The sequence below is a fragment of the Lynx canadensis genome, chromosome D3, assembly GCF_007474595.2.
Source record: "Lynx canadensis isolate LIC74 chromosome D3, mLynCan4.pri.v2, whole genome shotgun sequence".
Lineage (NCBI taxonomy): Eukaryota > Metazoa > Chordata > Mammalia > Carnivora > Felidae > Lynx > Lynx canadensis.
This window is the reverse complement of record NC_044314.2, coordinates 46409301-46436885: the sequence shown is the minus strand read 5'-3', so window position 1 is coordinate 46436885 and position 27585 is coordinate 46409301. Positions and strand designations below refer to the sequence as shown.

The 27585-nt window shown below is 40.2% G+C and overlaps 1 protein-coding gene across 1 annotated transcript; it reads left to right on the top strand.

Annotated features, from left to right (window-relative positions):
* Positions 1-5672: 5672 nt before the first annotated feature.
* Positions 5673-6404, top strand: LOC115528384 (transmembrane protein 126A-like). The gene is given in 2 exon segments (XM_032595385.1): positions 5673-6240; positions 6243-6404. Coding segments are annotated over 2 exon segments (591 nt in total). The 5' UTR covers positions 5673-5762; the 3' UTR covers positions 6356-6404.
* The last annotated feature ends 21181 nt before the right edge of the window (positions 6405-27585 follow it).

Sequence of the window (27585 nt, the reverse complement as noted above, 5' to 3'; positions counted from 1 at the left end):
ATAGCGGTAGCCACTTAAAATTCCCTCTTAACCACGACTTCACAACCAGTTTCTACATCAGCCTGAGAGCTGTTCTCAAAAGAATGATTGACTTACATCTCTGCATAAGCCCGAACGAAAGCACTCCTGGCTGTTTCCCTCCTACACAAACCACTGCCTACACACTCTTAAGTAGCACCCAAACTTGGACCGGTGGGTCATGCAGAGTGAGTGTTAGCTTCCCAACCACACTCGTTATGGAGAGAATGAGGCAAATAAAGCTACAGTAAGTTACCCACTGAAGGAAGGACCACAATGAGACTCATCTCCGAAGTTTCTGGCGTTAGTCCTCTTTTGTTCCTCTAGACCACATAACACTATGAAAGCAGTAATATTAATGTAATTTAAATTTTGCTTTCTTTAACATGTTTTTGGTTGTCTAGTTTCCACAGCGTTTCCCAGAAATGGAGGATTCTGTAGCTGAGAGCTACCCTTTTCAAGGTTCAGTTATGAAGGCAGAATTGACTGTGCTCAAGAACTACAGAGCAAACGTAATCAATAGCTCTCTATAAATAAGAGGAAATACATAATACATATGCATTTATCTAGAGATAACTAGACTTGAAGACTACATCTACCGGGTTAATGTTTTTATTAAATCATATTAGTGTTGGCACAATAATCTTTTCTCATTATAAATACTGAGCACTTTTATTTGCTACAGGGTATAGCTTTAAGAAATTTCCAATTGACTGACAGCTGCCTGTCAACTTCTGACTCTGGAGAGATCCAGGAACTCAGCTTGCAAAGCTCCAGGGAATTCTAAGGAGCTCCAAGATGGTTAATGGCTGTCCATTAGCGTGAGGCCCAGCGGAGCCCTAGAATCTGTTAAGTGGGAAGTTCTTGCTGTAGAAGGTCATATAATTCCCTATTGCCATCCGAGAGAACTGGGAAAATTCAGCTTGAAGCAAAGACTGGGGTGCTATAAGTTTATGTACTAAGGGAAATCACTTCATGCAGTTTGGTATTACCGTACACCATGTTTTATTTATACTCTATACTAGATGAGAAATTGAATACTATGCTCTTTTCTGGCAATGGAAACTTGCCTTATTCTCCCGAACTGGGCACGGCATCAATACAGCAGCTTGCAGCCTTTTTGACTATGTATTATAGAGTGGCTTCTGTGCATTATATATTAAATCCGATATGCACTGTGAGTTTATATGCCACACACACTACATTTTTCTATATTACGTCCTGCAATCTATCATATTAAGTGAAAGGGGTGATGGAGTGGGCCTCAGGTAATGTAAAGAAGATTGCTAACAGCTTGCATGCTGCGTTGAGAGGAGGTAAGTATTTCTGCAGTGTGCTCTGTGTATATACAGCAAGTGAGCACACAGCAAACTGACCATGTAGAGAGCTCAACATCCCCGGCAATGGAATTAACCACCTATACACTAACGAAATTACCTACCGGCCCAAGCAACATGCCTGCCCCATTAACAAAGCCCAGAAAAGTTTCATGGGAGCCAAACAGTCCTTCCCAGAAGTGGGAATAAAAATGAGGTCTGGCCCATTAAAGAAAAAGCAGCAGCCCCCCACCCCCAAACAGTCAAACAGGCTAACAAAGGGCCTCAGCACAGGAAACATGGACATGTGTTGAGCAATCACAGCCTCTGGGCTGTTAATACGTGTCTCATGTTCTTCAGTCTAGTATGTGGAGGAAACCTGGAGATCCCAACTCGAAACATCATGTAAAAAAGAACACAAAAGCAATGACTAACGACTGATAAAGGAAGAAGTGTTGACTAGCCTTTTTGAAATTAAAGTGCATTTTTTCCATGACATTATCTGTTCATGTATCAGAATTCCTAAATCTGGGAATATTCAGAATTGTGTTACCTGTCTCATCAGTGTCCCTGGAATTGTCTCTTGTGGAACTTTCTAGATCAGGATGTATACCTATCTGGGCCTGTCTTTTTATTTATTTATTTTTTTAACGTTTATTTATTTTTGAGACAGAGAGAGAGCATGAGCGGGGGAGGGGCAGAGAGAGAGAGGGAGACACAGAATTGGAAGCAGGCTCCAGGCTCTGAGCCATCAGCCCAGAGCCTGACGCGGGGCTCGAAATCACGGACTGTGAGATCGTGACCTGAGCTGAAGTTGGACGCTTAACCGACTGAGCCACCCAGGTGCCCCTGGGCCTGTCTTTTTAGCATAACTTTTATGGCTCATGGGGAATTCTGATGGCAAATTTTTATTTTTCTGTGAAAATTTCTTGGTTCTGCTTGCTTATTGATTTGAAGGTAAATATTTTCTCATCACCTGACACCTAGGTATTGTGACTGCCCATCAAGACTTTGACCTTGTGTTCAGCCACTATGAGTTCCCCTGGTTGTGGACTGCCTGGGATCCTACAGTTACTTTAATCTGCAGCTACTAATCTTGGAATTACACTTTAAGAAAAGAACCCCACTATTAGACACTCATGACTACCACAGGACATCCCTGCCCTCTCATTGTCACTGCAGAATCTGTTTCTGGAAGCCAAGGAAGTGGTCACAGGATGAAGAATCTTTTCTATCAATATTAGTGAAAAGAACCATCACTTAAGGTGCTGTATAATCACTCATTATTTCTATTCTTCTAGCCCTGATAAACTTCATGCGGTGAGGGGATTGTAGCTTTTGTAGAAAGAGACACTTGGCCTTGAGTATCAGGCTTTACAATACATCTCTGGTGCAATATTATCAGGTGACACCAATTCATCCCAGAGCATTTTACAGCTTAACAGAAGGTTTTGATTTCCTGGAGGAGTCTTAATTGATTCTGAATTCTTTAGCATTCAACCTTCCTCACGACGATTGTTATAAGACTTAATACAGGAAATATTAAGTTTAGACAAAGAAGGCCCAGAAGGGATACTTTTGCGGACTGTCAGAGATATGTTTCACTATTAAGTGGAAGTGCCGAGCTAGCTGAGGGGCCCTGGGCTTAAGCTTTAGGCCGCTTTATGCATTTCTCCAGCTGCCCTGGAAGGGGAGGGTCCACGTGACCCACCATCTCCACTGCCCGATGATGTATGGAGTGACACTGACAAGTCAAGGAAAATGAGCAGGAGTTACTTCTAGCTTTCTTCCATCAAAGGGAAAGCTGCCAAAATTCAAAACTCTAAGGATGCAGGAGAGCAGGGAAATACAACATCGGGAAAATGGCTCCACTAGGAGAAGCCTGTGCATGATACGTGGAGGACTTCCTGGAACCCATTTTGCCACAAAATTTGCACCAAGTTTCTTTCCTGCTACGGTTAGCAGCCTGTGGCAAACTTTCCCTCAAAACTTTTAGAAGGACTGATAGGGGAAACCATGAGGATGTGATATTGATAAAATAACACCAGTAATGGCACATGTTTGCTTTCATTAATGGAGAGGAACTATTCATCTTTGGGTTGCTTAAAATAGCTAGGGTGTCATGATTTGCCTATGTCTGGATTATAAGGATGCCAGGCACCCTGCCTCCTTCTCTTGAACAGGTGCATCCACATCACTCCTCACCAATGCAAGTGGGTAGGTGGGAAGGTAGGTTCTCTAGTCACCAGAGAAAGACATTACCTTAAGTGAATCTTCATTCGTTCTTTCATTCATTAAAGCAAAAGTTTTCTGTACACCTACTCGACGTCCAGCACTCTAACATATTCACAGAAGAATGATGATGGGGAGATCTTTCCCCCATTCCTATAGGGATGCAGCTATATCACAAGGCCAAGTTGCCACAACCGAACATTCCTCAGCCGAGATTCATCTTCCATGTGGCACTCTACAAACCAAAACACAAGGTTACTTTGCTCTCATTTTTGTATTCCCCACACTACATACATATGCAACGTTTCCCAGTATACCATCTTATACCAGTTTATTTTAAAAAAGAAAAAGTACATAATCATTCTGCAGCTGTCAGAAGCGCCTGGAAAAGCCCAAGAGTTCAGTATGAAAGGTGCTATTAGGTTGGGAAAAACACCACGGCTGCCACAGATGGCTCATTTTCACAATAGACCTGAGGTTTAAAAAAAAAAAAAAAAAAACAACTAGTTGTTTTGCCTGCAGCATAAACAAGGAATATTCTCCTTGAGCAAGTGGAACGGGCTTTGCAGAGATGAGCCTCCAATCTGTCTTGCTAAATTCTGACATTAAAAAGAAACACATATGGGTACCTAAACAAATACTCACATGGCACAAGTACAAGCCTAGGGTAGTTGTATCCAATGCTTGACTTTAGAAAATTGTGGGGCAGTGTCTGCAGCATTTTAAAAATTAATAATAATATTTTTATGGTAACAGTAACACATGCTCATCTTGAAAATTGGAGAAATAAGATAAAATCTACCCATAATTTTACCATCCAAGGATGACTACAATAACTCTTTGATGTATTTCCTTCCAGTCTTTTTTCTGTGTGTGCATATACACACACACACATATACATATATATATATATACACATATACACATGTATTTTCACATACATATATGTATTGTGTATGTTTTACATACACAATACATATATGCATCAAATTATGTATATATACATATATAACATACACATATTCCATGAATATATTTAAAATAAACATATATATTGTATACATCATACATAGGTATTTTTTCTGTGTATATATCTATTAGAAACATATATATTTCTCTTTTTACATAATTGAGCAGTACAACATATTTATATATCTTCTCACTTTCATATTTTTCCTTTATTATTTAATATTATAATTATAATAGGAACGATTTCCCATGTCATTAATCATTAGTTGCACTCCCTGAACATTTTTAATGACTGCATACTATTCCATTATGTGTACACATCATAGCTTGTTCAATAAGTCATCTATTATTACAAATCTCAAAAAGAGTTGCCACATTTTCTGTTTTCTGTAGACAATGCTTCATTAGCCATCCTTATATTTAAATCTTTGGCTGTGTCTCTAATTCCTTACATTAGTATAACAAAGAATGATCCCAGCTTAAAACATTTTTTAAGACTCTTAATATATATTGCTAAATACTTTACCCAAACAAATTTTGTCTGCAGAGGGTAAGAAATGTTCCTCATTAAATATCAAAGCATATGGCAAAGGAGCCAATTTGGTACAAAGAGTGTAACTCATAATTTTTCATAACTTCATTAAGACTTTGTCCAGTCTACTGGAAGTAAACCCAAATGGAACTATTTTGTAGCTGACAATCAGAACTCTACACTGATCATCCAGTTTTTAAATTGAGTGTTTTAATCACAACCCCAACCCTTCAAAAATAGCATTAATATTTGATATTGTGTTTTTAATCACTACCTTTGTTTAGAACTATATCTCCACTAACACTTAATGTTATAATTTTCTGAATCATCTCATTGAAGGACCTTCCACAAGAGCAAATAGTTTTATTAGAAGGACCAGGAAAATGTTCTTGTTTATCCTAATGCACAGAATATTTTGGACCCACATGGTATCTTTCAGGAGACAACATATTCTTCCCACTCTCATGCCCCTCCTTAAAGTCTCCCTTGAAATACAAAGTAATCTGAAAATTGTAAAGAACATTTTATTGTGTATCTGTGTGTTTTTTCCCTTTATTTTGTGGCTTCAAATCCATCTTCTGTATAAATACACGGCTGAGGTCAGCCAAAGATGGCTGCGTTCAGGCTAGTTGAGCAAAGGTTGGAGTGAACCCCAGCGTGCCGAGGAGGGTTGTGAGCAGAGCATAAGGCTCAAGATGAAAAATCATGAACCAGATGATACTGTCAAGGAAGACTTAATTTTCAATATCATAACCAGAAAAATTAACCACCTCCCAGAAGCAGAAAGGAATCTATTTGAACATGGATCAGTTTATATCGGACTTAATGCTGCTCTCTGTGGTCTAATAGCAAATAGTCTTTCTCGACGCATCTTCAATGTGACACAGGCTCGTATAGCTGCTGGCTTACCAATGGCAGTGATCCCATTTTTGACTGCGCGTGCATCTTACAAAGGTTTTGTAAATCTACCTTTGAATACAGGTGATTTGAATTGTGAAACCTGTACCATAACACGGGGTGGACTGGTTGGTCTTGTTTTTGGTGGTCTGTGCCCTGTTTTCTTGGCTATACCCGTGAATCGTGGCCTAGCAGCCAGGTATGAGTCAGCCCTGCTACCAGAAAAAGGAAACATCTTAACTTACTGGACTAGAATTTCTAAGCCTGTCTTTAGAAAGATTTATTTCCCATTTTGCTCCAGACCATGTTTGCCGCATACCTTGGATCTAGACAATATAAATTAGTTATAAAGGCTCTTCAGTTACCTGAACCTGGCCTAGAAATTCAGTGATTGTTAAACAACTTTGTACACAAAAATAAAACTGTAATGTATGAAAAAATAAATACACGGCTGAACAACTGTAGTGATCAATATTATCTTTATCAAGGACACTAAAGCAGTGAACATATTGCTACTCAGGGTCCCACATGGATCTGCATGGAGTTGGATTTGAACCCACAGTCTCCCTATTTCCAATTCCAGGCAGTTGAGCTACCCCCAACTCTCCCCCAACCCAACACACAAAACCCCCAGGATGATCTATGCCCTTATGTGGAAAATGTGATGGATAGAGACAGCTCAAGCACTAACCTGGAACCCAAAATCAATAAAAGTATTAGAACTGGGTGCTCACAAATTGGTAGCCATTTAGTTCCCCTACTATTAATTTTTTTCTTCCAGACATGAGTTGGGTGCAGTATGTGGACTGCAGTTTGCCCTTGAAGATATGGCAGCAGGCTGAAGGAGGGACCTTTTTCACCTAGTGCTTCAAACAATCTTCTTAGTGGGTATTTACTTCAAAACTTGGAAAAGATTTCTATCCAATTGGTATCCATTGGCTGAAAGGAAGACTTCATGCCATTCCATTTATTAAATTTTTTTGTTATAGATATATTCAAACATTCACAAAAATTGAGATAATATAATAAACCTCTATACGCGTATCATTAATTTTCAACTTTTTTGCTCAGGCCTTTAGTTTTAAGGGTGATCCTGGTCGATTTTCTGGAAACAATGGCCCCCTGTTGGTGGTGGCAGTATAAGGTTCACAATGTTTAGAACATCTGTCATGGAGTTTTCCTCATTTCGGTAGACGATACAATCATCCAATCAATTTGCTAAAATAAAACACCCTAGACTCCATATTGATTTGTGACATCCAATTCTTTGGCCAGCCCTGTTGGCTCTACCTCCAAAGTATATCTCCCATCTGTCTACTTCCCCTTACCTCCACTGCTTCTTCCCCAATGTGAATCCTCATTGGCTTTCCTGTCCTAATTACTGCAATATAATGTCCTTCTTGCTTCTTCTGTTGTCTCCCAGCTCCACTGTGTGATCCGGTCACCACAAGGTAATCCAAGCATTTATGTCAACCTCCGGCTTACCACCTTCCAGTGACTTCTACTTTTGTCCCCCATGACCCTTTCCACTAATCCATGTGGCCAGTATATTCTTCTACAAACATAAATAGGCCAAGTCATTGCACTTCTCAAAATCCCTCAATAGCTTCCTATTACATTTGAACTCAGATTCTTCGGCCTGCATTTCCTACATATCCTTATCTTGCCTACCTCTCAGAAGTAAATTTCCAATTTATCTTCATTTTGCTCACTATACTCCAGCTGCACTAGCTTTCCTTTAGTTCCTTGAACATGTCAAGCCATGCTCCATCCACCTCAGGGCCTTTGCACTTGTTTCCCATCCCTTATTCTATACCCGAGATCTTCACTGTTAACTCTTTCCTATCATCCAGGAATCAACCCAGATATCACCTCCTAAACTAGCTCCCCAGCTCCAACACATTATTACTTATTAAATTATCTTATATTGTGTGCTTATTATCTTTTCACCTACTATTTTAACAGCTCTATGAATGAAGACATTTTTTCTGTCTTATTCACCACTGTATCTGGAGTTTCTGGAACAAGGTATGTCATGGAAACTCTATACAAATTTGTTGAAAGAAATGAATGAATGAATGAATGAATGAATGAAACAAAAAGGAACTTCAGAATCTTATTGTAAGCATCTTACAGGTAATAGCTATTTTTCTGAATGAGAAATGTAAACTTAATAACAGAGCAAGCAGATTTACAAGACTTCACGGTAAATGGTGGCTTTAGTAGGCTGTGTGGGACCACTGAAAATTCTAGAGAAGAACTGCCTCATGTGGAGACAAAGCCAACAGTGTGAGTTAGCAAAGACTGTATAAAGGCTCCTTTAATCCCCAGATAATATTCCTCCCTGCCTCCCCTGGCCTAATAACCCTGCTATTAAAGTAGTGACTATGGGTGAAACGTGTGCCCAGTGGTCCCTTGAGTACAAAGGCCATGTCTCCTACCTCCTGATAACTTCCCAGATTGTAATGCAGTTCCATTTTTCCATCACTTCATAGTCCCTAATTCCTGATAGTATTACTTCAACTGCCCATTGTGCTCCTGAAATTGATCTCTCCCTATTTGTACCCTAATTCTCAGCTCCAATTCTCAGTCTTCATTCTCTTCGGCTTTGGCCCTATCATCATTCCCTACTGCTGACCACTTCATTCTTGTGGAAACTCTTTGCTCTTACGACTTTCATGGCATTGAACTTCTGGCTATCTTTCTATTGCTACAGACTCCTTGCTCCTATGTACTGAATCTGTGTCCTTGACATTCTCCAAGGGTTACATTTAAGTGCTCTGCTTTACTCTATTCTGTGTTATATGCATGCCAATTATAGTGTGAAGTCATCTGTTTAGATAACCTCACAACGAATCCAAATCTTCAAACTGAGCTCATCTTCCCAGAACCAGCTGGTTCCCAGAACCAGCTTCCCTTCCAGATTTTCCTATTTCCAACGTTCTATTTATTCATTCAGCTAAAATAATAATAAGATAAAAAAATTAAAAAGTTTAAAGCATCCTGGATTGTTCCCTCTCCTCCTAACTTCTCCCACCAGAAACATTCCATTTTAATTTTATTGTATTGTTTATTTAAGTCCCTTCCTGTTAGTATTATAATCAATTAATCCTCCCAACTCCATTCTTTTATCTGTTTCAATAAATCCAGTCAAGTTAACCTTGAAACATGCTTTGCCCGCACAACTGCATTGCTCAAAAATTATCTTTGACTGCCCTGGCTTAAGTGACTGCCCCCCCCCCCCATAGCATTTGCTGTTTTTGTCACTCATTAAATGCATTCCTTTATCACATTCTCTCTCATGCTATCCTTCCGTGTTGCCCGTGTATTCCCAACTAGCCAGAGAGACTCAGAAAGAAATAGATGTAATAATTATAGCTAACATGTATTGAGTGCTAATAAGGTTTCATGCACCCTACCAAGTGCTCTATATTTATTTTCTTGTTTAATTAATAATAGCACCTACAGTCCAGCGAAGTGGTGCTCCTTTATCCCCATGGCACGGAGGAAATGAGGATTTAGGTCACACAGCTACTCACTGACGGAGCCGGATGGGGGACGTGTGCTGCCTAACTTCAAGGCCGGGGCTGCCCCCTACACTGCTTACGGGTCTCGTGCAGCACCCATTTGTATAGGACCCCTACTAAATGTGAATGATGGTAGCACTCAGCACCCCCGTAGAAGGCTGGGGGCGCTCAGGAAGTGCTGGCGGTGCCCTTAGAACACAGCAAAGCGCACGAAGAGGTAGGATTGTGTCTGCCTCATTCGTTCTCAAGTGGAGCGCATGTCCCCCGTCAACCGAGGAACTGCTGTGATTTACAAGGCACTGGTTTCTGATGAAGAGTTCCCTGCCTCCGGGACGCAGTAATAGGAGCACCTGTTCCGGAGCCCCAGAGGGGACAACTGGCGCTTTCTGTGCGAGGGGGATTGTTCGGGGAGCGCGACGTCAGGGCAGTGCAGCGCCGCGGTGTCACCGGGCCAAGGAGCAGACCAGCTGAAGCCGCGAGGCCAAGGAACATTCTGTCCGGGCGTGCATGTCCGGGTGTGCATGCTAAGATTCCCAGAAAGAGAAAGCGACGTTGGAGGAGAAGCTGAGGCAAGATTCTCCAGGCTTGTACAAGGCATTTAGCTTTTAGTTGTTATAAAAATGAAAATAATGGTGAAAGCAGGGAGAAATCCGCAGCTGCTCCGGGCTATTCATACCATAAGAGATCCCACCAGGCCCTCTTTATCGTTGCAGTTTTGGCAAATTATTTTCTTATCACACACAACCTCCTCACTTCTGTTCCTGGATAAGCACTTAGGCTCGTAAAGCTGTGGGTCAGCCACAGTTGAGCATCCAGCTCGCGGAACAGCCGGCCGTGGGGAGCTCGAGAGCCCGCCCCTCCGAAAAGCAGCCACTGGAGTCCATAAAACGCTGGCCCGGCCGGTCCATCGGTGGCCCCGGGTCCAGGGCTCTGGCCCGCATCACCCGCCCCCCCCACCCCGGGCCGGGCTTCACCCGCGGGGATGGCCACGCCGCGCCGGTGGAGCTGGGGAGCCCCTTCCTGGGTGCGAGCGCGCACCGGCAGGTGCTCCAGCCGGCGCCCCCGCTGCACCGGGGCTGGCCCGCCGCGGACAGAAGGGGCCGGCTGCCCACCACACATGTGCGCTGGACAAATGCGCTGGCATCTCCGGCGTGGGCAGAGAGCATGCCGCTCCCATTATCCCGGCCCATTAGGGAAGCAATTGGAAAAAAAACATTTAGCAATTTGGACAGGAGTGAGGCTGCCGAATGGCTCGTTTCTCTGTGACAGCCTGCCACGTACAGATGAAAGGGAAGGCTTATAACAAATTTTCATTACCCCCAAATAAAAAAGCAACAGCAGGCAAAGCAAGGGCTTTGAGGCTGAGAGGTGGGGCCAGAAATCCACCCAGAAGACCACAAAGGAGCCTCAGCAAAACAAATCAATCACTCTCTCCAGTCACTTCCACTTGCAGAGTGCGGTTCATGCAAATGGCAATCAGGCCTGTCAGCCTGTCAGGCTTTGGCCTTCAGCTCCTTGCCTCACACTATTCATTAAGTGCACCAAAATACAGCCTGCAGGGCTCTCCTCTTGCTCAATGCCCTTGCTCACCTTTCCTCAACAACCTAAGCCCCACAGGAAAACCCACCCCCAAGCTGGGGGGCAGGGACGCAGGCAGGATTTGGTGAAGGGAAGCGACAGGGAATTTGCAAACAGCACCAGGGTCTTTGCATTTTGCTTTGCTTCCAGCTTTAGTTAGCACCGGGTGGAAATCAGACCTCAGATTCAGAAGGGCAAAGGGTCCTGTGGGGGCTCCCAGATGCTCGGGGCTGCCGTTCTCACCCCCAATCCAGGTTCTGCTGAGGGAGCCCAGGACACCCACTAGGCACAGACCCCAAATGAAACCCCAGCCTCTGAATATCCCACACGAGTCCCACAGCCCACTCCTGCTCTAATGAGCCTGGCTGCCCGCAGAGCTGTGTAACGCATTGCGCCTTTGACCTTATTAGAAGACAACTACACAAATACCGCCTTTTCCTGGCCTGGGTGTCTGTCCGCAGGTATCCCCAGCACGTTTACCATGGCAGATAAAAATGAATTGTGGCAGGGGGTTGCAGACTGGATGTTGAAGAAGATCAGGGCTGGAATAGAGAGGTTTCCCATTCCATGGTTTCTCAAAATCCCAGTCTTTCATTATCAACTGCTTCAAAAACACATGTTATTAAACATCTGGGTTTTAGTGACATCCAAGACGGCACAGAGAATGGAATAAATGGGATTTGATGTGTGTGTGTGAAGGGGTGTCTAAGGATTGTTCCCCATTGGGACCTGAGTGTTGACAGCTAAAGGGCAGAGTTTGGTCACAGCCCCCAGAATATCAAGACAAGGCCCTAGTGTTACCTTTTCTATTTGTAGATTAAACTAGTTTGCAAAGAAATAACATATAAAACGTATAAAGATGTTTCAGTCTCCCTAATAGGACACATGTTAAATGTCAAGGATTTGTGATGTTTGTGGTACATACACACAGGTAACTACAGAGCTCAGATGGGGAATATCCCTTAACGGCCTAGAGCTCTGAAAAGGATCCACTCAGGGCAAGAGAAAGGTTTGTTGAGTGCCTTCAGTGTGCCAAGTCCCTCAGACAAGGTGTGTTTTTGAATGGTAAACTGAGGTCCAGGAAGTTTTCCTACCTTGCCCAAGGCCCTACAGCCAGAGAGGGGCAGAGCCAGCAGTACAGAGTTTGGGGAGGATAGAGAGTTGGCGGGAGCCATCCACAGAGCCAAGGCACAGAGACAGAAAATCTAATTCTGCCCCCGAGTGCCTCCTCTGTCCAGAGCACTGGCCCAGACACCAGGAGAAACAAAGATGCAGAAGAAATGAGATTCTCTTTAAGGAGCTTGAGACCAAGATGCGATCAGAGGCACCACTACCATAAAACACCGTGATGAATGACAGAAGGTATCAGAGAACGAAGAGATAAATAGATGGGGAAAACATGTTTGAGATGCAGGGGTAGCCTGGTTTGACTGAGGTACTGACTAGAAATTTTTCTCTACATACCCAAGGATCCCAAGCTAGTATTAAGGGAACTGAACACTGAGCTTTTCAATTTCCCCTAGTTTTCCCAGTCCAATAGACTACAGGCACTGGTCATGGGGGAAAGGGAAGGGGAAGTCGGTTTAAGGTTAAGAATTCTTGAAACAACCTAAGTGTCCATCTGTGAATGAAAATGTGGCACATAGATACAATGAAACATTATTTGGCCATAGGAAAGAATGAAATCTTGCCATTTGTTACAACATGGATGGACCTAGTGGGCATTATGCTAAGTGACATAAGTCAGGGAGGAGCACCAGGATGGCTCAGTCAGCTGAGCATCCGACTCTTGGTTTCAGCTCAAGTCATGTTCCCGTGGCTTCGTGGGTTCGAGTCCTGCATCGGGCTCTGTGCTGGCAGTGAAGAAACTGCTTCGGATTCTCTCTCTCTCCCTCTCTCTCTGCCCTTCCCCCACTTGTGTTGTCTCTCTCTCTCTCTCAAAATAAATGAACAAAACTTTAAGAGAAAAGAAATAAGTCAGAGAAAAGGCAAATACCGTATGCTTCCACTTGTATGTGGAATCTAAAACAAAACAAAACAAAAAACGAAAAAAATTAAACTGAACTCATAGAGACAGAGAGCAGATTGGTGGTTGCCAGAAGTGAGGGCTGGGTACAAAAGGGTGAAAGTGGTCAAGCAGTACAAACTTCCAGTTATAAAGTCCTGGGGATGTAATGCACAGCATAGCATCTATAGTCAATAATACTGTACTATGTATTTGAGAGTTGCAGAGAGAGTAAATCTTAAAAGTTCTCATCATAAGAAAAAAATTGTAATTAGGTGTGGTTGATGGGTGTCAACTAGACTTACTGGGGTGATCCTTTCATAATATATACAAATACTGAGTCTTTATGTTGCACACCTGAAACTCAAGAATGTTATATGTCAATTATACCTCAGTTTAAAATAAATAAATAAATAAATAAATAAATAAATAAATAAATAAATAAAGCGGTATCCGGGTGGCCCAGTCGGTTAGCATTCAACTCTTGGTTTCCCCTCAGGTCGCGATCTCACGGTTTCCTGGGTTCGAGCCCCATGTTGGACTCTGCACTTAGAGTACAGAGCCTGCTTGGGATTATCGTCTTTCTCTGTTGCTCCCCAACTCACACTGTCTCTGTCTCTCTCAAAATAAATAAATAAATAAACTTAAATAAATAAATAAATAAAAATGGAGGGATTTTTTTTTTTCCAGGAGTGTACTACATCATCATTAAGGAGGTACAGGCCAAGAGTGTTCCCTGCCTAAAACTATGTATAAAAGACCAATACCTCAATATTCCTTGCCTCCAATGGGGCGCCTGGGTGGCTCAGTCAGTTAAGCGTCCTACTCCTAATTTCGGCTTAGGTCATGATCACACAGTTTGAGAGGTCGAGACCTGAGTCGGGCTCTGCCATGACAGCACAGAGCCTGCTTGGGATTCTCTCTCTCTCACTCTCTCTCTCTCTCTGCCCCTCCCCCACTCACACATGCAGTCTTTCTCTCTCTGTGTGTCTCTCTCTCTCAAAATAAATTAACTTAAAAAAAGATTTTTAAAAAATATTCAATGTCTTCAAGAAGTTTGTCAATAATTATAAGGTGTGGGTGGTATCATTCTTTTGCAAACACCTGATACATATTCTCTCATTAACTTTTCTTTACTACCTGAACAAGGCGGGCAACGTTATCCCCATTCCAGGTCAGGGTGACAGTACAACTTACCCATCCCCACATAGTTGAGAAAGGGTAAAACTTGACCCCAGGGTGTATTTTTAAATTAAAATAATTATTCTGTCTTTTGAGTGTTGAGACTCACCAAACATTGCACACCCATTTTCTCTTATCTGGACAGTTATGTACACGGTAGGTTATCACCCTTGATTTACAGTTGAGGGATGGAAGCTCCGAGAGGGAACATGAGTCACCCATTGGAGCAGCAGTGGGGGTGGGGGGCTAGGATATGGGAGGATGTGGGTGTGCTCCCCAGAATGAAGTCCTTGGCCAGCTAGAAAGCTGACTACAGCATCGTGCTGGACTAGGAACCATGGAGCCAAAGTCTAGGTCGTGCCCATTCCGTCTTCAAGCAAATCCTTTTCAATCCAGAGCCTTTGTTTCCTCCTCTGTTAAATAAACGTACAAACCTGGGGTTTCAGCTTCTAAGTCCAGGGCTCTCTTTCCCATTGCATCTCAGTGTCCACCTAGAAATCTGTTTCTACAACCAAAATGTTTGCAAGCGTTCTCCTTCACTTCATCATCGTGTAGCTCTCTGTTAAACAGAGCTCCAGTTTCAAAAGAAACAAGAAGGGGCAGGAGTATCTCTTGGATTGTTAGGACAAAAAGAAATTCTAGGGGCGCCTGGGTGGCGCAGTCGGTTAAGCTTCCGACTTTAGCCAGGTCACGATCTCGCGGTCCGTGAGTTCGAGCCCCGCGTCGGGCTCTGGGCTGATGGCTCAGAGCCTGGAGCCTGCTTCCGGTTCTGTGTCTCCCTCTCTCTCTGCCCCTCCCCCGTTCATGCTCTGTCTCTCTCTGTCCCAAAAATAAATAAACGTTGAAAAAAAAAAATTTAAAAAAAAAAAAAAAAGAAAGAAATTCTACATCAAGTCATTCAGGGGAAAAAATTCTGAATTTTTCAAGAAACCACTTCGTCTTTCCGCTTCCCATTGTGAGGAGACTTCATGCTTAAAAGGAGGTCCCGTGGCTAGGACGGACCAGTGTCTCATGCTGGAGGCCTCGATGGCCAACTAGGTGCAGTGGCCACTGGAACACTATGACCCAACACTTGTTTTTATTCCAATTTGTGAGAAGCATTTTGCTATGACATCTCTTGATAAGGGCTGTACTGAGAACATCCCCGTTCTGCCAGACTTAGACTAGGGAGTGGCTCGAAAAATACAACTGTATAAATAAACGGATTTCTGGTCAGAAGAGAAGTCTTTCTTTCATAAGATTACCCTGATTTATGGGGCGCCTGGGTGGCGCAGTCGGTTAAGCGTCCGACTTCGGCCAGGTCACGATCTCGCGGTCCGTGAGTTCTAGCCCCGCGTCGGGCTCTGGGCTGATGGCTCGGAGCCTGGAGCCTGTTTCCGATTCTGTGTCTCCCTCTCTCTCTGCCCCTCCCCCGTTCATGCTGTGTCTCTCTCTGTCCCAAAAATAAATAAACGTTGAAAAAAAAATTTTTTTTAAAAAAAAGATTACCCTGATTTAAAATTCATGAACCAATGTTTCTCAAAGTATGATCCCTACATCATTATGCCAAGCATCGCATGGGGTACTAGTTTAAAATGCAGATCTCTTAGTCCCCCTGCAGTCCTATTGAATCAGAATGCCTCAGGTGGAGCCCCAGAATCTGCATTCTGCATTTTAACAGGCTCCCCAGGTGACGGGTATGCACTCTGAAGTTTGCGGACCTCCATTATAAACAAAACAAACCACTCCCATATCTATGGTGCCCCCTCGAAACAAGGACTTTGGCCAGCTAAAATAATAAAATAAAGTTTGTATTTATCCCAGGACGCAGAATTGCTCCCCAAGGAAAGCAGTTGGCAGATATTCCTGCTGACGGGTGCCGGCCATGGCTACAGCAGTTATTTCCAGGCGATGGACAATCCTTCCAGCCCAAATGAAACTTAAGCTTAAAATAACAATGATAGTTTTGTGCAATAGCAATGAACCTTTTAATTTATAATGCTCCAAAATCATATGGACTGCCTAACACCATCAGGTCCAATAGTGCCATCCAGAAGCAAGCTGGGCTTTGATCTGACCTCATATGTCATGTCTGGGAAAGTCAGAATAATATCATGGGGCTGGCTTCCATTTTGCTTTTTCTGAACACTTTCTGACTCACTTCACTTCTAAGCATAGATAGTATATATACTGCTAACCCCATCCTTTCCTATTCAGTTGTTTTAGATCCTTCTCCTTCAAGTGCTTTTCCAAATTCAGTCCTGGTGAGCGTGCAAGGGTTTTAGAGAACACATGGCCCTGCAGAGCCTAAAGCAACTCAGAAAAACAATAATTCATGTCTTCAGATTCCAGAGGAAAAAAAAAATCCCAGCGAGGTAAACATATTTGTAAATAAATATAAAGAACATATCAGCATTTATCGGTTTGATTCAGAACAAAGCATGATTACATATTCACTGTAGACACTGGTGGATTCTGGCTTCTTCTTAGTTAGGGGCTGAGGTCAAGGACACCTGGGAGTCCCTTTTCCCTCAGCTCACCCTTCTGCTTTCTGTCTGACCCACAAAGGGCCAGAAGCACACTTTCTCCGCATAGAAGGAAAACCTACTGGGGCATTTCTTCTTTACAACCAAATGCAAAGCTGCCTGCTGTGTAAATAGATGGAACTAAGAGACTAAGTGACACCATTCTCAATGCAAAAGACGTTAACCCTAAGTTTTCACAGCAATGCTCTGGAATTCTCAAAGGCTAAAAGAAACTCACAAAGCCCTCTGCAAAAGTAGAGCAACCTTGTTCTACCAGTGAGCTCAGATTCTGTACACTTTAGTTCAATCACTGACTGGAGAGGGCGTGTAGCAGCAGCAGGAAAGCAAGGATCCAGGTGGAAGGCGAAATGGTGTTGGGTCAAGTGGATTTGACTTATCAAGAGATATTGGCCCAATATGGTTGTGGATTTCCTGATTTGAATGGTACTCTTTATCTACTGTTAATAGCAAGAGACTCCCTTTTAAAGGTAATTGCTACATTTCTCACTTGTTCATGGGGCTTGCACAGTTTGATATTTCTGACTCTCTCATTTTTCATACAAATGGAAATCCCAGCAGTGTGCACTCAGAGGTGTCTCATATCAGCCCTTCTTGCTTCTCCCCCTGTTTCTTCGATGGCCGTTTGCTCCCTTTGTGGTACTCGCTGTCACACAAATGGTCCCAATTACCTAGAAAAGAGCAGGCTGTAACCTGTCGTCTTCCAGGTTTTCTGACCATATTGCCCCTACCACATCGTTTTCTCTTTCTGCTGAAAAACTTCCTGCCAAATTTCAAGTGGACGGGTAAAGTAAGGGGTTCTGTCCTTCTGGCAGAGGCAGGTGCATGCTAGCAAAGCATGAGGAAGAGAGAGGACAGGTACTGTGGTGTATTCTTGCAAGTGGCTGTGAGAGTAAGTCTTTAATGTTCACACCATACCGCCACCACCACCAAAATGGCAGTGATGTGAAGGATGTATTAACCAGCCCTACTGTGGTAAATATGTTGCAATATATACATGTATCAAATCATCACGTCATTTATCTTAAGTTTATACAATGTTATATGTCAATCATATTTGTCAATCATATTTCAATAAAGCTGGGAAAATATAAAGAGGGGTGAAGTAATTCATTTCCACCCCCCGTTCTGCACTCCAGTGAAGCTGCCCAAGGTGCATTTACACGGGCTCTCTTCTAACAGCCTGCTCATCCCATAGACTAGGAAGGAATGGGTTCAGTGTAAATAAATGATAATGAGTCCGTTGAAGCATTATATAAAATGGTCCCCTAGTGGCAGGAAAGAGTTAATGTACCTCCCAAAGTGCCTAACTTACAATCGGGGTGGGACTTCACTCTGGGAAAACTGGGCTCCTCAAACCTAAACTTTGATGAAAGACGTCAACAAGATGGGAAGTCAGAAAAAGGAGGGTAATTATTTTTTTAATCATGCATGAGTACTTCGCTCTGGTAGGCACTACCTCAGTCATTTCTAGTAGGCCAGAGGATGAAAAAGGCAGCGGATGAAAGAAGAGGGACCCAAAGAAAAGAAAAAAGACACAGAGGAAGAGACATGAAAAGAAGAAAGAGCAAGTGACACGTATAGTATTTTTTTATTTGTCCTGACTGTATTTGAAATGTCTGAGTTGCAAAAACTGAATCCCCCACGTCTCAAAGCCCCTCCAGGTGGTTGAAAACAGTCACCATCTGCCTCCCAGAGGAAGTTAATCCTTGGCTTTTATCAACTACAGTAAACTCTACTTAGTGTTACTAGTTACAGGTATCGGAATTCTCTCCCTGGAATTATATTTTAAGGATCTGTGTATCTCTATCTTTGGCAAAGACACAAGAAAAAACCATCTTAAAAAAATAAACTTATAGTGTGCTTTGACTTCGTTGTTTTATCTCCTAAATTTGACTGCCTGGATCCACATAAGACTGCTAAAAACTTGAAGCTCTTTGAGGGCAATAGATTTTAACGGTAGTAGTAATTGGTGGTGGTGGTGGCCCTTCCCTCAGAACTTTATTAGAGTATCTGCTTTGTAATAGATATGACACGTTACAACATGATGAGCCAAAAAATAAATAAATGTTGCTTAATACTAAAACAATAGGGAAACATTCATATTCTTTTATTTATCCTTTCATGTGTATTTAAACTATCGTTAACTATTTTAAAATTTTAGCATAGACAGATACATACAAAAAAAAGATAACTCTCATATACCTCCACCTGCCAGACAACTATTATTAACATTTTTGGATCTATACATTCATTATTGCATATATATTCATTATTATGCATATATATAATCAACTGTGTTAAAATGAATCATTGCATACTGTTTTGCCACATGCTTGTTTTCTTTTTTATAACTTTCTTTGATATAACTTTCTTTTTATAACTTTCTTTTATATAACTATATTGTTATATAGTTTTCTATGGATCTATTTTCATTTCATTAATTATTATGTAAAATCCTAAAAATTATCTTTAATGAATACATATGTTTCATTCTGTGGGTACATCAAATATTATTTACCCAATTTGTCTAATTCATGATCAGATACCTATATTTGTTCCAATTATGTGTATTTGAAACAATGTTAAGGTCAACATTTTCAGAGCTAAATCTGTGTGTACATTCATGATTATTTTCTAATTCTGCTAAATGGAAGTAGGAGATCAAAGGATTCAGCCTTTTAAAGTTGACTCTTTTATATTGCCAACTTAATATCCTGAAAGCTTCTATCAATTTCCTCTTCTTCCAGCAGTGGGCATACATATATTTTCAAAGTAAAGAATCAAATAACAGATCCCAACCAAAAAAGGTAATGTTATCGTTTCTGACCCCAATACAAATTTGTGGCAGGCAGTAACAATCTCAGCAATATGATCAGAAAGATTTTTTGTTAGGTTGAAATGATGATGAAGAGTATCATGTTTATTAACCAAAGATTTCTCTATAAATACAAATTTGGTTTCTGAGGATTGCTATAATCACAAACAATAAACTTAAGAAAGAAGATTACATTACTATATGATCAACTTTATGGGCACAGAATAGAGAGGTGTATAAGACCTCTCTTATGTACAATAAAATAGTGACCTAAGGAGTGGACCCGGAGCAGAAAATTAAACTCAACGTTTCATTCGCTCATTCACTGGTGTTTTTCTTTCAACATTTATTGACTACCCCTGTTTTCACTTCTTGCTAGGTTCCATGGAAGCTCAAAACTAAGAAAAGCTTTTAAATCTAGTTCTTATAATAGATGATATACTTCCCAGAAATGTCTTCAAAAATCCAGAGGCTTCTCAAATGTCCATCCATGGATAAATGGATAAAGAAGATGTGGTATATACATACAGTGGAGTATTACTTGGCAATCAAAAAGAATGAAATCTTGCCATTTGCAACTACGTGGATGGAACTGGAGGGTATGATGCTAAGCGAAATTAGTCAGAGAAAGAAAAATATCATACGACTTCACTCATATGAGGACTTTCAGATACAAAACAGATGAACATAAGGGAAGGGAAACAAAAACAATATAAAAACAGGTAAGAGGACAAAACATAAGAGACTCTTAAATATGGAGAACAAACAGAGGGTTACTGGAGGGGTTGTGGGAAGTGGGATGGGCTAAATGGGTAAGGGGCATTAAGGAATCTATCCCTGAAATCATTGTTGCATATATGCTAACTAATTTGGATGTAAATTAAAAAATTTTTTAATTAAAAGTACAAAAAAAATCCAGAGGCTTCTAATAGTTGTCTAAAGTGGTAACTGATCATCTTGCAAAACCAAATTAGCAAAGCACATAATTCATTAATTAATCAACTGATTTATTGAGCAGCTCATAGACACAAGGCACATCAAATAATGTGAGATGATTTCTGCTCTTGGTAGCTTCAAATCTAAGGCAAAAGATGACAATAAACACATATATGAGTTTAAATGGCCTAGAAAGAAAGGGCTGCTGAGAGAGACTTATCTGAGTAAAAGATCTAGTTTTGCTCTGCACTGCAGTGGCCAGAAGTAGAAGTTGGGCTGTGCCTTAACAAATGAAGGAGTGCGGATGAATGAAGGGTGACACGTCCGTGGGCAATCAGCCTGAACAAAGCCTCAGAGGCTGGTGTGCAAGGCACAGCAGGAGGAAGAGCGATGAGAAACCCAGGACAACCTTGCTGGAGTGGAGAGTTCAGTGTGAAGAAAAGAAGGAAGTTCTAGACAAGTGGCTAAGCCAGATTGTTGCACATGATGAAAGCAGGTCTAAGGATGTAGGACTCCATCCTAAGACACTGGGTAATGAGAGACAACTTTAGAGGAACAAGGTGCAGGTAGGGATAAGATTCTAGGAAGATCCATGTCTACGAAGAGCAAGTTGAGATAGAGGTATGAAAGGAAGAGAGACCAACATCAAGAGGCCAATAAGGAGAGGTGCCTGGCTGGCTCAGTCAGTAGAGCATATGACTCTTGACCTCAGGGTCATGAATGGATGAATGAGTGAATGAATGGATGAATAAAGACATAAATAAATAAGAGGCCAGTTTGCAGTAGTAACCTAGGTGTGAGGTAATTAGGTGCTAGGGACCAGGCACATACACTGAGAAGGGGAAGAGGAGGGATTCCAAACATGAGAACAGCTGAGTTTTAGGGATTTGTGGAGGCTTTTGACATTCAATCACCCTTTCTTCATATAGCCAATTAAAAAACAAAGGGATAGCAACACATTGCCTCTCTGGTCCTGCCGTAGTGTTTCTTCTCTGTCCCCTGACTTGGAGACACTACTTACATTAGACAACAAATGTGGATTTTAGTAACCCTTGTTGGGAATATTTTTTAACGTAATTATTAAAAGCCTTAAATATTACTAAGAGGCAATTCTTCTCCTTTATGAATGCGTGCATTACATATAAATATATACACCGTTGCACATTTTGCTATTATGATTCACATATTTCACATCTAACTTTGGAGGAAGTAAACCTATGATTAAGTATCCTGTGCTTGAGAACATGGGGATAATTTGCAGAAAATATTTCAAAACTTCTATAAATGGCCCAGACCCATTTAAACTTTTAAGAAAGACTACATCTTGGTGAAAAGCATGAAGTGTCTACTGCCTTTTTTTTTTAATGAGAATTTAAGAATGTTTATTAAAAAAGAAATAAATTTTCCATTTCAGCTCATTTGGCTTCCTCTGCTATTAAATCCTACATATACCCAGGAGTTACACTGATGTACTTACATATTGTTTCTGCGTTGAGATCGCCTAATGAGGCAATTAGTAGAGCTCCTCAGACAGCTGGACCAAACACTTTTCGGCAGAGAGGAAAGGTCCACTCAAGCAACGGTGCAAAGTGCCTACACTCACTGCCCACTTCTATTTGACAGTGTGGCTTAGACAAGGTGAGTGGTGGATTTTGGAAGGGAGACAAAACCATGCACTTTGCCCACACAGATAAAACAGGAGCTTGAGGCCAGTGTGTGTACAAACCATGTAAAAAGCCTAACGTTGAAGAACAGAACTTTCTCCTTCCTTCTTTCTGAATTACCAGTTTTGTGTCTTTGCTCTAATCCAAAGCTTTCCAAACTGTAGGCTTTATAAAAACACCTCTTGTTCCTTATTTACTTTCTTTAAATATAGATCATTGACTTCCTTTAAATTGATTAAAAACTTTTACTAAAATTTATTTTAAAGGAAACTATTAAAAAAAAAAACTACCATAAGTGGAACATTTGAATAGAAGATAACTATAAGAAGAAATGCCATGACAGTAAAGTGCTGTTATTATATACGATGTTATTAAGTGCTGTTGTGATGCTATTTTCTATCAAAGCTTGAAGCCTGAGACATTTTCTTTTTGTTGCAGGGGAGATTGGCAAAGGCTACAGAGGTGTTAAAGTCATGCCAGCCCCAGACAAGAGACTTTTTCCTTGAATTACTTTATCCATCGTTAAGGATTGAGGATTGAAAGAGATTTGAAAATAAAATTGTTTTTATATTTCCACCCAACGTGATGATTTATTTAACAAACACATACATAGTACTCACCAGGTGCCAGGTTTGTTCTAAGTAATTTAGAACCGTTCACGCATCTAGCATTCATAACGAGCTTGCAAGGCAATGCTATCGTTATTCCCATTTTACAGATGAGGAAAATGAGGCACAAAGGGGCTAAGTAATTTGTTCAAGGCCATACGGCTAAAGAGTGGCAGATCCAGGATTCTAAATCATGCATTTTCACTGGAGTGGACTCAACACCCCTCCATGCCGTGTGAGAGCGGGCCTCAATGTTCTGGAAAGCCATGTTCATACACTATCTAAGTCATAGCACCTGCCACCTGAACTGTCAGCACACATGGCAGAGTATGTCCCACACTGGGAGGAGTACCATGCTACCAGCTGTCCTGAAAGTCCACCTCCCTGTTGAAGCTTGCCTTATAGCCCAGCCTTCAGCAATGGCTATGTCCCCTAACCTTCTAGGCCACTTTTTGTCTATTCTGGACTGTTAGCACTGACAAATTTGAATGGTTACTTGAAGTTTTAATATTAACAAATTAATATTAAATGGTGTAAGTAAATTACATTAGTTTAATATTTGCATATATATGTTAATATTTAATATATTATATATCAGTATATTCATTAATAATATATTAGTGAATAATATTAACCTATCTTTTTCCCATGGTAGATTTTAAGTCCCTTTAAAGGAAAGAAATATTTCATCTCTCTTTGAATCAATCATTAAACCTAACAAGTGCTTTATAAATGATTTAATGATAACCATTGTATTCATATAGAGACCAATGTTTCTAGAGAAGTAATGAGATATAAGAAAAAGAAGCACAAAGTATAAAATTTCACACACAAAAAAAATAGAGCTTCCCCAGAGAATGAAAGTAAAGACAGAGGGCCATGCAGTCCATGCAATGAAATTTTGTCTCCTAAATATTTTGTATCTGATTTGGTAACAAGATAAATTAATAAACTAGCTGTTATTTTTTTAAGTTTATTTAGTTATTTTGAGAGAGAGAGAGAGAGAGAGAGAGCGAGCACACCAGCAAGGGAGGGACAGAAAAAGAATCCCAAGCAGACTCTGCACTGTTAGCACAGAGCCCCATACGGGGCTTGAACTCACAAACCGTGAGATCATGACCTGAGCCACAATCAAGAGTCAGACACGTTTTTAACTGACCTAGCCACCCAAGCGCCTCTAAACTAGCTGTTATTTAGAGCTAACTACATTGGCAAATACCATTACGTGATTTTATACAGGAGAAAACTGAGCAACAGAAAGAGTAATTGCCCCAGATCGTAAAATCCCTATTTAAGCTAGGGCTTCCTGTATCTAAGCACTGCATTTCCTAAGTGTGCACCTGCACAAGTGGGGAGGGGTCAAATTGAACTTACCTATGAGAATAATCTAAGTTTGACATCATATGCATTTTTTTATTATAAAAAACAAATATGTACTTACCCTCAACAAACTTTGAGGTGCATGTACAGTATAATTAACTATAAGCACAATGCTGTACAGTAGATCTCCAGAACTTTCCCATCTTGCATGACTGAAACTTTGTGCCAATTGAACAACTCCCCATTTCCCCCTCGGTGCACCCCTGACAACCACCGCTCTTTCTAAGTCTATCAATTTGACTGCTTTAAATACCTTATATAAATGGAGTCATGTAATTCTTTTGGGTTAAATACCCAGAAGTAGGATTGCTGGATCATATGGTAGTTCTATTTTTACTTTTTGAGGAATCTCCATACTGTTTTCCATAGGGTGGCCCCATTTTATATTCTCATCAACTATGCACAAGCGTTCTGATTTCTCCACATCCTCACCATGCTTGTTATTTTCTGTTTTTGTTTTTGTTTTTTTATATGGGCCATCCTAACAGACGGGGAGTGATATCTCACTGTAGTGTCAAATTGCATTTCCATGATGATGAGTGATAGCAAACATCTTTTCATATCCCTGTTTTGCCCATCTGTATGTCTTTTTTGGGAATATGTCCATTTTTCATAACACGTTATTTGGGTTTTTTTCTATTGAGTTGTTACATATTTTTTGAGTTTCTTATATATTTTGGATATTAACCCCATAGCAGATACATGGATTGCAAATATTTTCTCCAATTTCATAGGTTGCCTTTTCACTCATGATCGTTTCTTTTGCCGTGCAGAAACTTTTTGGTTCAATGTATTCCCACTTGTGCATTTTATTTTTATTGCATGTGCTTTTGGTATCATAGCCAAAAAATGATGTCAAGAGCAATACACTGAAGATTTTCTCCTACATTTTCTTCTAGGAGTTTTATAGTTTCAGGTCTTACATTTAAGTCTTTCATCCACTTTGAGTTGATTTTTTGTGTATGGCATAAAATAAGGGTCCAATTTCATTCTTTTGCATTTGAATATACAGTTTTCCCAACACCATTTGTTGAAGAGACTATCCTTTCCTCATTGTATAGCCCTGGCACCCTTGTTGAATGTCATTTGACTATACAGGCATGGATTTGTTTCTGAACTCTCTATCTATTGTGTTCCATTGGTCTTCGTCTGTTGGTATGCCAGTACACCATTTTGATTACTGTAGCTTTGTAATATATTCAGAAATCAGGAAGTATGAGGCCACCAGATTTGTCCTTCTTTCTCAAGATTGTTCTGAGATTGTTCTGTTATTAGGGGTCCTTTTGTTTCATATGAATTTTAGGATTGTTTTTGTTATTTCCATAAAAAATACACTGAAATTATGACAAAGATTGCTCTGCATGTATATATTGCCTCAGGTAAGTAGTATAGATATCTTAATATTATTAACTCTTGAACATGCCACGCCTTTCCATTTATTTGCATCTTTTCTAGTTTTTTTCATCAATATTTTATAGTTTCATTGTACATTTGTACAATCTTTTGCTTCCTTGGTTAAGTTTATTCCTATGTATTTTATTCTTCTTGATGCTGTGGGACTTGTTTTCTTAATTCTTTTTTGGAGTGTTCACTGTTAGTGTATAGAAACACAACTAATTTTTGTTTGTTGATTTTCTATCCTGCAACGTTGTTGAGTTTGATTATTTGTTTTAACAATTCTCTTTATGGAATCTTTAGGGTTTGCTACATATGCAAACAGAGATTATTTTCCTTCTTCCTTTCCAATTGAGATATCTTTTATCGACTATTCGTTCTGACTGGTACTTGCAGTACTAAGTTGAATAGAAGGAGTGAGAATGGACATCCTTGTCTTGTTCTTAACCTTAGAGGAAAAACTTTCAGTTTTTCACCATTGAGTATGAATGTTTTGTAGAATTCACTGCAAAGCCATCTGGTCATGGACTTTTCTTTGTTGGGAGGTTTTTGATTGCTGATTCAATCTCCCAATTCAAAATGGGTTGGTTCAGTCTTTCTTTTTCTTCATGATTCAGTCTTGGTAGATTGTATTTTTCTAGGAATTTATTCATTTCTTCTAGGTTATCTAACTTGGTGTATAATTGTTCATAGTCTCATGTTCTTTTTTATTTCTGTGGTAAAAGTTGTGTTTTGTTTTTCATTCCTGGTTTTTGTTATTTTAATCTTCTCTCTCTTTTTCTTAGTCAAACTAAAAATTTGACAATTTTATTATCGTTTCAAAATATCAATTCTTGGTTGTGTTGATTTTTTAAATTGTTTTTCTATCCTCCATTTTGTTCCTTTCTGCTCTAACCTTATATTTTCTTCTACTAAATTTAGGCTTAGTTTGTTCTTCTCTTTCTAATGGTGTAATACTAATTTGTTTATTGAAACCCTCCTTCTTTGTCAATGTAGGCACTGATCACTGTAAATTTTCCTCCTGCATCCCATAAATTTTGGGATTTTCGTTGCATCCCATAAATTTTGATATATCATGTTTTCATTTTTGTTTGTCTTGAGTGATTTTCTAATTTCCCTTTTGATTACTTCTTTGACCCATGAGTTGTTCAAGAGTGTGTTGTTTAATGTTCACATATTTGTGAAATATCCAGTTTTTCTTCTGCTATTAATTTCTAGTTTTATTCTTTTGTGGTTAGGAATACACTTGGTATGATTTTAATCTTAAATTTGTTGATACTTATTTTGTGACCTAACATGATGTGTTCTAGAGAATGTTCCACAGGCACTTAAGCAAAAACATGTATTCTCCTGATGTTGGATGGGATATTTTGTATATGTCTGTTAGGTTTATTTGCCCCATAATATTTTTCAAATATTCTCATTTTTTACTGATTTTCTATCCAGATGTTCTATCCATTGTTGAAAGTGGGGATATTGAAATCCCCTACTAATTTTTTTTAACCATTTATTTAATTTATTTTTAAAATTTATATCCAAGTTAGTTAGCATATAGTGCAACAATGACTTCAGGAGTAGATTTCTTAATGCCCCTTACCCATTTAAACCATCCCTGCTCCCACAATCCCTCCAGTAACCCTCTGTTTGTTCTCCATATTTAAGAGTCTCTTACGTTTTATCCCCCTCCCTGTTTTTATATTATTTTTGCTTCTCTTCCTTTATGTTCATCTGATTTAAATTTCACAGATGAGTGAAGTCATGATATTTGTCTTTCTCTAATTTCGCTTAGCACCATACCCTCTAGTTCCATCCACGTAGTTGCAAATGGCAAGATTTTATTCTTTTTGATGACTGAGTAATACTCCATTGTATATATATATACCACATCTTCTTTGTTTTTTTTTACTTAGATTTACTTTAATTTCTCTCAGTAACTTTGCAGGTTTTTTTTTAATTTAATTTTTAATTTTTTAAATTTACATCCAAATTAGTTAGCATATAGTGCA